Source organism: Carya illinoinensis, chromosome 15, assembly GCF_018687715.1.
Source record: "Carya illinoinensis cultivar Pawnee chromosome 15, C.illinoinensisPawnee_v1, whole genome shotgun sequence".
In the NCBI taxonomy this organism is placed as follows: Eukaryota; Viridiplantae; Streptophyta; class Magnoliopsida; order Fagales; family Juglandaceae; genus Carya; species Carya illinoinensis.
In genome coordinates, this window is record NC_056766.1 from 2,671,787 (window position 1) to 2,684,344 (window position 12,558).

Below are 12,558 nucleotides of genomic sequence, written 5' to 3' on the forward strand. Positions count from 1 at the left end.
AAGTAAAGTTACATATTAATCTATATATTAATATTAATTTCTTCATATTCAAAATTTAAATTAGTAATATTTTCAATAAAATCTATTTTTTAACTAATCATATTAAATTAATGTACATATTAATACATAATTATACTTACAACTAAATTTTTCCTTTCTCAAAATGTATATCCTGTATGTAGCAAAATCATCCTAATTTAGAGGGCTATATTTTTAACTTGAGGTCTAACGATTTTATGTTTTAGGAGTTTGATTTGATTAGATAGGCAACGACCTTTTAATTATCTACCCATGCAGCCGGCCTAGTTGATAGAGACTCGAATTAATTATGTAATTGAAAATAATTGTCAGCTAAGGAGACATTGACTACTATCCAAGCAATCCAAACAAAACTTCGAAACACTCTACGAGGTTGTCCCATTTGTCATCATCTCTAATTAAAGTGCATGACCGTTTCTTTTCCTCTTATTAATTAAACATTTCATCATTTTCTTTTGAATGAAGTCATGCGGAGATAATTGGATTGCAAAACAATTATAAACAATATGCCCGCCGGACAATGGTACGATGACTCCATCCGCAAGGTCAACAAGACTAGTCATTATTAGGATATTTAATTATTGATGGGTCCAATTTGGAGGATGCATGGAGGTCTTTTGAGGCTCTAACTATACACAGGCTGATTTTTTGGAGGATGGAGGTCCAATTCGGAGGTCTTGGACGATGGTGGTCCAAGACTAGCATATATAGTACAAGTGATCTTAGGATGATGAACGTACGTTTTTACACGATTTGTTTTTCTCCCCTCTTTTGTAGTACTATAACTAATTCATATGCTCTAATATAACCTCTTAATGATTAATAAAATAGACACCAAACACTTATGAATGAAAGATATTATGTGAATTCTTCATTGATTTCATATGTACACTATAATAGTATTTATACACAAACAAGGGAATATTCTTTTGATAACAGAATGCATAAGAGTGCAACACGTATAGCAACAGAAATTATTCTAATTCTATGTAGACTTGGTGAGGTGCTTTTGGTGGAGCATAGTTGTCTCTTGGTGGAGCAGAGTTGTTCTTTGTTAGTGCTGCAAACGATGGAGAGTTGGAGGTGTTGTCCTTTAGTGCTACAAACAATGGAGAGTTGGAGATGTCCTTTGGTGCAGCAGGTGGTGGAAGGATAATATTGTTAACATGCCCCTGCGAGCCATGAGGCTCGAGCGAAGAAGGCAAAATCTGGAAATTGACAATGGCTTCGTAAAGATGTCAGCGAGCGGTCCTTACTAGAGGAAAGAAACCTGAAGAGCTTTGGCATGGATTCGATCTTGTACAAAATGATAGTCGATATCCACATGTTTGGTACGCGAATGCATGATAGGATTGACTAATAAATACGTGGCTCCCAAGTTGTCACAATAGAGAGTAGGTGGTTTTGACAAAAAAATTTCCAACTCAGATAAAAGAGCTTGAAGCCATAATAGCTCACATGTAGCATGTGCCAATGCCTTGTATTCAACCTATGTACTAGATTGTGCAATTGTAGGTTGCATTTTGGAACTCCTACAGATCAAATTTTGTCCATAAAAAACACAATACCCTCCAATAGATTTTCTATCATCTAGGCATCATGCCCAGTCGACATCAGAAAAAAGCAACCAATGTAGGAGATGAAAAAGATGTAACAGACAAACCATAATCCATAGTATGCTTGAGATAGCATAAAATACGCTTGACGGCTTGCTAGTGAGACAAACACGGAGCATGCATAAATTGGCATACTCTATTCACAGAAAATGCCAAGTTAGTCTAGTAAACAAAAAGTATTGCAAACTTCACACTACACTTCTATAGAGAGATGGATCCTCCATAGAAGTAGAGTCAAAGGCAGAAAGTTTGGTTCATAGCGACATAGGGCTGCTCACAAGTTTACAAGTGCTCATATTGGTTTTCTTGAGCAAATCAAGAATGTATTTTCGCTGTGATAAAACCAATTTTGTGGAGTCAGGATGACATTCAATTCCCAAAAAATAATGTAAGTTTCCCAAATCTTTTAGAGGAAAATCAGTGCAAAGAATATCAATAAGCTGAGTTAGAGCTTGCAGGTCAGATCCAGTGAGAACGACATCATCAACATATACGAGAAAATAAATAGTCATTGCATGTTGTCCATAGATGAACAGAGATGTATCTAACTTGGAAATGACAAACCCAATTCCAAAAGCTGTGAGCTCAGTCATGCTATCACAACCCCTAGGTGGATTGCCCAAAACCACACCTTGACACAGCTCTTGGATGGCTAGGACAGTTACATGGCTAGCCTAAATGCATGCCTAAGGCTAGTGGCATGCCCACCAGGCATGCCATCCAGCGTACTGCTCCAGCTCGTACCTTGCAGCCCCAGCGCCCAGACCATCAACTTGGGTCATGCATGCCCATCGCCCAAGCCACCAGCTCTGGCCATGCAGGACAAACGCTCAAGCCACTTGACTGGGCCTCACAGCAGTAGCATGGTACCACCCTGTGCCCACCATCAGCAGGCCACGCACAGTGTCATGCCGTGCCCACCACCAAACCAACGCATGACACCATGCCATGCCATGCAGCCAACCATCGGACCGTACCAGGACTATCCTAGCCGTGGGCCATGCACCAACTTTGCCCACCATGGGCCTTGCATGCCACGACCACCATAGGATCTTTTATCCATTATGTTTATTTTATTTATTTGCTTTATTTATTTAATTTAATAATTTGCTATGGACCTTTTGGGGGTTTCCAATTTGTAAGCTCTATCAATAGGACCCTTAGTCATTTCATTTGTATATTTTGAACATTTGACAGTTTGCCTTGTGTGGCCGGCCATTGTGCCTAGGATTCTCTATTCAGTGCTTACCATTTGGACTTCTTGGGGTGCAATTCATGAATATGTGTGATTCTATTTATCTTTATTTATCATTTGAGGTTTCCTTTCAATCTTAGTACAATTCGTAAATCAAAGTTGATTGGTTATCTTTTGTTCTTTGGAGTTTATATTTGTGATTGTTGTGAAGTGTGGTTGATTGGAGGGGCACTTTGATTCTCGGATTTGTGATTGAGTTTTTCAAGTTCTTCTTGTGTTCATGTATTTTCGTGCATGTTCATAAGTTTTTCTGGAAGTTTCTTGAAGATTCCCATTACCGAACACCATATTCAACCAACCCTAGCCCCACCACTTACCTTACACACCCACACCACTTTCCATAGCCGACCATCAATCAAAACCCTATTTTCCATATTGAGCCATTTGGCCATAGCTTAATTGGCTTGACCAAAACCCTACTTCCCATATTACCCCCACCATATCTTTCCATACATTATTTGATTAGTCATTATCCCTTAATTGACTCAATCAAATCTCATCCCCAACCAAATCAAATCCAACCATATCCTTTATCCCTATATTCGGCCAACCCATTCCAAATTGAAATCCAAATTTCAATCCCAATAATTTAGGAGATTACCATCCACCTAAGCCCTAGCCGAATCCCATCACTACCCTTAGCCGAAACACACATCCAACCCTAGCCTCATTCACCCATCTTCCAACCTTAAACCACTCAAGTGGCACCTAGCACCCAAGAGAGAGCTTTGCGTGCCCCATACACCACCATTATTCCCACCATTAAACACTAGCTACCATTCACCAAAGCTCCCATATTGGGCTACATGTGATCAAGACCAAGCATAAGAATCCATTCAATCAATCAAGGAGCAACAAGGAGAGGATAGACCCCTTAGTGTGTAAGGGCTTGACCAAGGTCCCCAACACGTGCATACCAGGCGCAATGCACCTGTTTGAGGCCATATAGAGCTCGACTGAGCTTACAAACATATTGAGAAAATTAAGGATGAACAAAGCCCAAAGGCTGTGACATATAAACTTGCTCATCCAAGGTGCCGTGCAAAAAAGCATTTTGCACGTCTAGTTGATGGATAGACCATCCAGAGGACACGACAATGAAGAGAACTAACCTGATGGATGTGGGTTTAATGATAAGGCTGAACGTCTCTGAGTAATCGAGCCCCTCAAGTTGACTGTAGCCCTTGGCTACAAGTCTAGTCTTCCTTCGTTCAATCGACCCATCCGAGTGATGTTTTGCTTTGAAAATCCAACGACAACCTACAAAATTCTGATGAGAAGAAGGTGGAACCAAAGTCCATGTGTTAGTAGACAATGGGGCATCAAACTCAAGCTACATAGCATTTCGCTAATCCACAAATTTGGAAGCTTTAGTTACAAAGGTGGGCTCCTGTGGTATTGCAACCGTGGTGGTATGGGCATGAGGCTGAGGCCAGATAATGGTGTCCTCCGTGCATAATTTGGGAAAATGGAGATCAGACTTGGAACGAGTTTGCATTGGGTGGCCAAAGATGGGAAGCTACGAAATGGCAGGGGGTTGTAACGAAGGAGATAACAGTGCCCTAAACGGGAAGTGGGATGGGCTAGGGAAAAATATGGGTTCGGTTGAAGATAGGGAAGGGCTTTGAGAGATGAGGCTTGGTCCAGTTGTGGGTGATTCAGGTAAAGGAGATGTGGGAGTGAGGTCATCATAAACGAGTTGAAATGCAGGGGAATTGGGCTAAGGGAGGATAGGTGATGGGTCAAAGTTACAGGTAGCTGAACTTATTGGTGGGAGTATGGGAAGGATGTGTGGACTGGGCCATGAGGAGGAATTCAAATTTGAAGATGTTTAAGAGAAAGAAAATTGGAATTCATCAAATAAAACATCCGTTGAGATGTACATGCGTGCAATAGGGAGATGAAAACAAGGGTATCCGTAATGAACTGTACCCAAGAAAAATACAAGGAAGAGATCAGTATTGCATTTTGTGCCGATTATAAGGACTAAGATTAGGCCAACAAGTACAACCAAAGATCTTTAAAAATGTGTAATCCGGAGATTTATGAAATAAGAGTTCAATGGGGTTTTAAATTTCAGAATAGAGGTGGGAAGTCAATTAATCAAAAAAATTGTTGTAGTGAAAGCATCTGACCAGTATAATTGTGGAGTGGATGAGTGAGCAAAAAGGGCAAGCCTAGTCTCAACAATATTTCGGTGTTTTCTTTCAACTGATCCATTTTGAGAGGGGGTACAAGCACACGAGATATGATGAGATATACCAAAAGAATGCAAAAGAGTATTGAGAGAGTGGTATTCACCACCCAAGTCTGATTGTAAGGAACGTATTTTTGTATTCAATAGAGTTTCTATATGGCGCTTAAAAGATAAAAAGGTAGGGACTACATCAAATTTACACTTTAATGGAAACAACCACTTAACCTGCTATAGTCATCTACAAAGGATAAATAATATCTAAAACCACCATGGGAAACAACTAGTGCAAAACCCCAAACATCCGAAAGTAAAAGTTGAAGAGGTGAAGCGGAACAAGAGCTAGAACTTTGATAAGGAAGCTGGTGGAGTTTGGCTTTGTAGCAGGATGAACACAGGCCAGGCGAGGATGAGGACTTGACAGGAAGTGAGATTTTGGAGAGGATGTGATGGACCAGTTGCATGGAAGGAGGACCGAGCCTTAAGTGCCATTGAAAAGGAGAGACTTTTGTACCCATATAGGCTTGAGGAGAAACAGGAGTTGACGGGAAGATATACATTCCATTTTTAACACTGCCTTGGAGTAGAGTGGTCTTGGTACAAGAGTGCTTCACACAAAAAAAATAAAAAAATAAAAATAAAAAAAAGGAAGAAAAAGAAGAATGAAATTCAAAAAACACTTGGTTATCTTCACAAAATTTTCAAACAAAAATTAAGTTTTTTGGAAATAGCAGGAACATGATAGAGTTTAGAGAGGAGTTTGCTAGAAGTGAAGGGCACAGTCGAGCTACCAACGTGATGAATTGGGAGTGAGGAGCCATCACCGATACACACTTGTTCATTGCCTCGGTATTTTGTGGGACTGAGAGATAAGTTAGCAAAATCTTGGGTAAAATGGTGTGTGGCAACTGAATCCGGATACCAGTTAGAGTCAACAGATGGGGCGGACGGTTGAGATGGTGGAACAGCCATGGTGATTAGTAGCTATGGTTAAAGTGTCTGTAGTAGTTTAGAGCTTTATGTCCCTATTTAAAACAAACTTGACAGGTTGGTCGATTAGTAGAGAAAAAGGGTGATAGGGAACTAGCACCATACCGACCACTACCTCGTCCGTGAAGACCACCACGGCCTCGACCACCACGGCCTCTAGTGTTGCCATCAGTTTGAGATTTAAATTTTTAGTGGCCAAGAACTCTGTGGAAGCAGTAAGGTTGGTATGTTGATGAGAGAGCCTAGCCTCATGAGTGAGCAGATGACTGTAGACCTGAGAGGGGCTGAGAGGATCCACTCGGGCAGTGATAGATGTAACTACAGATCCATAATCGATGCCCAAACCAGCCAAAAGGAAGGTGATAAATTCAGAGGATGATAATGTTTTACCAGCGGTTGCTACAGTATCGCATAGAAGCTTGGTTTTCTGGTAGTAATCAGCTACAGAGTCCGAACCTTTCTTGATTGTTGCCAGCTAAAACTGGACTTGCATCACTCGAGCTTGTGATTTGGCAGCAAAGAGTTCTTCCAATGTGACCCAAATCTTTTGAGAAGTAGCTGCATCAAGAACATGGGCAATTAAATTTTTGGATAAAGATGATACCAAAACACTCATAATAGCATGATCTTGTTGTTGCCAAGCCAAAAACTCAAGACTTGGTGTTGTAGTATTTTCAACAAACAGGCGAGGGGCAGTGGTGGTGCCATCAACAAAGCCAAAGAGATTTTGTTCTTTGAGGTAAGGCATAATCTGAGCCTTCCATAAGAGGAAATTATCATGGTTTAATTTAACCGTGACTACATTTGAGGGAGGTGGGAGGGGAAGAAAGGAAGGTTTTGGTGTGGGAGTACTTTGTGGGTTTTCTGCCATGGCCAACCTTTAGACGTGAGTCTTATTTGGCTCTAGATACCATAATAAAATAGACACCAAATACTTATGAATGAAAGATATTCTGTGAATTCTTCATTGATTTCATCTGTACATTGGAGTAGTATTTATAAAGAAGAAAGGGAATATTCTTTTGATAACATAATGCATAAGAGTGTGACACGTATAGCAACAGAAATTATTCTAATTCTGTGTAAACTTGGTGAGGTGCTCTTGGTGGAGCAGAGTTGTCCTCTGTTAGTGCTGCAGACAATGGAAAGCTGGAGGTGTTGTCCTTTAGTGCTGCAGACGATGAAGAGTTGGAGATGTCCGTTGGTGCAGCAGATGGCCGGTAGAAGGATAATATTGTTAACAATGATTATTGATTAAGGCGTAATACTAAACGTAAGCTGGTCTTTTGAGGCTCTAACTAATTCATATGCTCTAATATAACACCTCTTCATGATTATATTATTAATTTAATGTATATACCCACATGAAAGTTTATGCTGATAAGTTTGTGAAGTATTATCGTCTTGATCTCTTTCCAAAACTATGTGTGTACGTATAATATAGCTAGGTATGATTTTTTGTTACTCAAACTATAATATAGTGGATGAATAAAAATAATTTAAATTAACCAAGTAAAGCACAAGAGATTATCTGTCATTTATTCCAAAGAAATTCCAATTACAAAGCTAGACTTTTAGCTAGAATACCATGCATGGAACAACAAACTAAAGACTTCAGTGAGTGGATATATAGATTAAAGAAAGAAACAGTGTGATCATAAGATCAGTGCATACATTTCTAGATACATATCAGCCTTATTTTTAATTTCATACTAGAACTCAATTACGATATATTGAGATTGATTACCATGATCATAATCTTGAAAATCATGACATTGCTCTTATAAATCACTAATCCCAACTTATACAGTACAAATATTTCATGTTCTTCCTAAGGATATTTTCACCAAACCATGTTATATATTTGAGTCAAAATTACAAGCCATGCCTTATGTGCTAGTACTCGCCCGGGCTTACGTATGGTACGTACTATATACGCCTTAATCAATAATCATGAAGAGGTTATATTAGATTGTATGAAGTACTAGTTATAGTACTACACAAATCGTGTAAAAACATACGTTCATGATCATAAGATCACTAGTACTATATATGCAGATTAATTATTAACAGTTGGGGATCATGCGGCAATAACAAAAGATGATGATCAAGTTAAGAATCCATTTGTCGAGAATCATGACAAAATAAAAGAGACGAGGAGACATGATCATGTTTGTGACAACCAATAATTTATTTATATACATGATCTTATAATTTGATCATGTTTGTAAAGTATTTTGGTTTCTTAGTATGTGTAATCTCAAAATCACAAGCCATGCCTTATGTGCTAGTACTTGCCCGGGCTTACATATAGCACTGAGAATGATTAATTCTAAGACCCAAGGGATCAAATTCAATATAACATGCATGTTACCCTAGAAAAAGAATTGCTACACATTTTAGAAATAGCACCCAAGTCCAAGCTCCGAGGCTCAAGGCATGCAAGACCTAGATATCGGAACAACTAGCTGGAAGAATCAATATTATTTTGCTACAATGAAGAACGGGTGCATGGAGGAATCGGTACATCTACATTGCCTTCCAACATTTGAAGCACCTTCTTCATTGAAGGACGTACTACAGGCTCCTCTTCAATGCACCAAAGCCCAATCTTCACCATTCTCTCCAAGCTTTGTTTGTCCGCTACTTCTTCTTTAGGCACCAGCTTGCATACATCATTGGCCGTGAAACAGTCGTAGACCCAATCTATAAGAACAACTTCACTTTCTGGGACATTCACGTCGATGCTCCGACGGCAGCATATGATAACTAACAAGACAATACCGAAGCTATACACATCCACTTTTGCTGTGATGGGCAAGTTCTTGTGCCATTCTGGGGCAACATAACCTCTTGTCCCTCTAATCCCAGTGAGAGTCCTAGAATGGTCTGGCATCAATAGCTTTGCCAATCCAAAGTCTGCAATTTTGGCATGCCCGTACTCATCCATTAGTATGTTGTTGGGATTTATGTCACAATGGATGATTTGTGTCTCACATTCCTCATGTAAGTACACGATACCTCTTGCTATATGCAAAACGATGTTGATTCTTTCTTCCCAATTTGGATTTAATTGGGATTTGAAAAGGTAGTCACAGAGTGTTCCATTACTCATATACTCGTACACCAAAAGCCTATTGGAACCATCATGGCAGTAACCTAGCAGGCGAACAAGGTTTCTATGGTGGGTTCTTCCAATGGACCTCATCTCATTTCGAAATTCCAATTCTCCTTCAGCCACCACTTTCTCAAGCCGCTTGACGGCAATTATTCTCTGCTCTGACAAGGTGCCCTTGAAGACTGTCCCAAAAGAGCCCCTACCCAATTTTTCGACAAAGCCGTTCGTCGCAACATTGAGCTCATTGTAAGTAAAAGCTCGAAGAGAAACATCATCAATCAATCCTTGATCATTAGCTTTATAAAGAATCTTTTTGTATGCCCAACGACGATATCTAAAGATAAGAAAGGTGGCAAAGGCTAGCACAATCAATGCAAAAGAAAGACATGCAACACCACTGACTAAGATATCCATTCGCAAAACTTTCTTGCGGGCTTCTTTGGGATCCATTGTCCCATTCCTACCTGAGTCCATGCCCACTTTAACAAGCGTTGTTGGGTTGCCAGCTTCCTGCTGTGTTCTTCTCCCAAACGTCAATGGAAGCTTTTGTTTCTTGCATTCTTGTCCTTGGAATTGAGCAACTTCACAATTGCAGTCCTCTAAACATGCCAGGTTGCATTCTTCTATTGTCATAGAAGACAAAATGGCATATGTGCTTTCTAGCCATATAGTGTTTTGCAATTCTTGAATAGTGTACTCTATACGGTCATTTTTAAAAGCACAACTTTCTACAATGAAGTTTCTATTGCAACCCAAATTTCTTTGATCTTGATTGATGAAAACAAAACCAGGAGGACAAGCACAAACAGGTTGTTGACTTATGAGATCACAATACCCATTGATGCCACATATACCTTTAGGAGTGCATCTATCTTCTGGTGCAGACCACACGATTGATTGACTACCATTCTCAATCAAGTTATGTGAATACACCCTGAATATCCCGTCTGCATCAATTGTGGCTCGATAAATCTTCCCACCAGAGGGAACTGCTCCATTGTTGATGTTTTTCACCTCGGCACCACTACTATTGAGCATGTACAGGCGGCCGTTTCCATCTAGCGTCAGAGTTGCATTCTTTCCTACAAAATTTGTATCTGATTCCCAATAAGCAAAGTCTGGAGCATCAAGAGAACCAACTGGATACATTACAATATTCCCATCGATCTGCATCTTGATCCGAAAGCTTCCCATTGAGTGATTGGTTTCAGAGATACTAGAAAAGAGTTGATCACCAGCTCGTAGAAGTAGACCTGGCAGAAGGGTGTCTGTTGGGTAATCAAAACTTTGCCATATAATTGTTGAATTCGAATTGTAGAGAACAAGGTTGCCAGAATCAAGGATGGAAACAAATATAGCAGGTTCTGTAGTATTGGCAATGGGTTTTTCTTGGCCCCCCACCTCTTGCAAGATAAGCCTACCATCGTTAGTCATTCCTATGGTGGCATTGCGAGACACTGGAGGATCATTCCGATTGGCTGTCCAGACGACAGTTTTTTGTGGAGTTCCTTCGTACCATATGCCAATTGCAAAGCCGTCGCCAAAAGAAAAGAACCCGAAGGCAAAAGTGCTAGATTGTGAGAACAAGGATGAGTTTCCCATGGGAGAGAGAGTAGAGCCTCGGCTCAAGTTGAAGTTTCTTTGTTGAGCATTTGCCATTGAAATGGCCAAAAGAAGAAGAAACAAAAGTACCATAGAAGCCTGCTGCATGGTAGACGCAGTTAATGTTCTACCAGACTACGGTGCAAGTACAAATTACCTCTAGGTAATTAGTTTATATAATTTGATCTCTCTTTTGAATTCCAATTCCATCTAGTGGATGCCTGTGCGAGGAAGATTCCTTTAGAAGACCAGGTAAAATCTTCTTACATTTCTTTTCTTTTATCTTCTCTTCATTTTTTTCCACAAGACAAATAAATAATGGGAGAGGTGGGGCTCCCACACCGAACGAAAAATTTGGCCAAATATGCAAATGCGAGACCAACGACCTAGCTTGCAACTTTTGTCAAGTATTTGCTTTGGTTTAATCTTTCATTAAGGTCTACATAGATTTTTAGATTTAAATAATTAATTTGTTCACGGCATGCATGCTAGCTGCGATATGGAAACCCTGCCACCAAACAATTTCAAAGTCAACGTCTATGTCGTCTTCAAAAACAATATATCTTTTTTTTCTTCTGATGCATGCCGGCCGCGGCCCACATGCAACAACTTTCATGGCACGTCTCCCGTGCATCATGGTGCATAAATGCACCGACTCAATATCTATATAAAGAATTGAAGAAAAATAATGGTGAAAGTACTTGCCGGTTTTGTCGACCAAAACGCTCGTTTGACTTCTCCAACTTTGTTTAATTTTGCTATATATGTTTCTTTAAAGTTTAAACTACGTACAGCATTTTTTTATCTTTCTTGACAATTAATGGTATATGAGATTAATCGTGTTGATGAATCACTTCGACAGATAGACTTCCCATTTTGGTCGTGCTAGATAATTATCGGATCACGTCAAATCTTAGTAATTTTAAATAAAAGTTAAAAATTAAATAAAATATTTTTAAAATATTATTTTTAATATTAGTATTATTTTCATATTTAAAAATATTAAATTATTTGTTATATTTTATATATAAATTTTAAAAAATTATAATGATGAGATGAAATTAAGCATGTTCACTATCTAAATGAGATTAAGGGCTAATTTGAATAATAGAGTGTTTGAAAATATTCCATTATTATTTATTATTTTATTATTATTTTTTATCTACTTTTTACTATTTTATATTACTTTTCAATACTATTTAATATTTTTTATTACTTTTTTATTATTTTTTTTCTTAATATTATAAAATATTTAAAATCAACTCATTATTTAAACAAAACGTTAAAAGAGTCCCGAAAAGATATTAACTATAGGAAACATAGGTTATAGGTAGTACAATGTGGGTTCGAAAAGACAGCTCAAGAGGACTGATGTTTAGGCCCTTATCGAGCCTTTCATGCATATCCACAGTTGCAACATCAATCATTGGGCTTGCTCCAATGTCATTCATTAAATTTTATTTTTATATATTCAGCCACAACTAGAGTTGTTACGAACTTACTGCATCCTTTTATTTGTTTAACGTGCATGCATCAAGATTTTTGTCTATCTAGATTGAGTCTTAAACCGTATATGGAGATAAATCATTAATAACATGGTATTTGAATATACGTCTTCTTTGTGGGGGTGTATCACTGTATGCCCATTACTCGATAAACTTTATATTCCGATTTGGTATAATTTTAAGTAAACCTACTACGTCCACTGAGAAACCCCACCTAGATTTTTTACCGATAATGAAAA

At 38.7% G+C, this 12,558-nt stretch overlaps 1 protein-coding gene across 1 annotated transcript; it reads right to left on the reverse strand.

Moving 5' to 3' along the window:
* Window positions 1-8,322: 8,322 nt before the first annotated feature.
* Window positions 8,323-11,043, reverse strand: LOC122297397 (G-type lectin S-receptor-like serine/threonine-protein kinase LECRK3). Its single transcript, XM_043107444.1, has one exon. The coding sequence runs from the start codon at window positions 10,920-10,922 to the stop codon at window positions 8,586-8,588; it is 2,337 nt and encodes a 778-aa protein (XP_042963378.1). The 5' UTR covers window positions 10,923-11,043; the 3' UTR covers window positions 8,323-8,585.
* Between the last annotated feature and the right edge of the window lie 1,515 nt (window positions 11,044-12,558).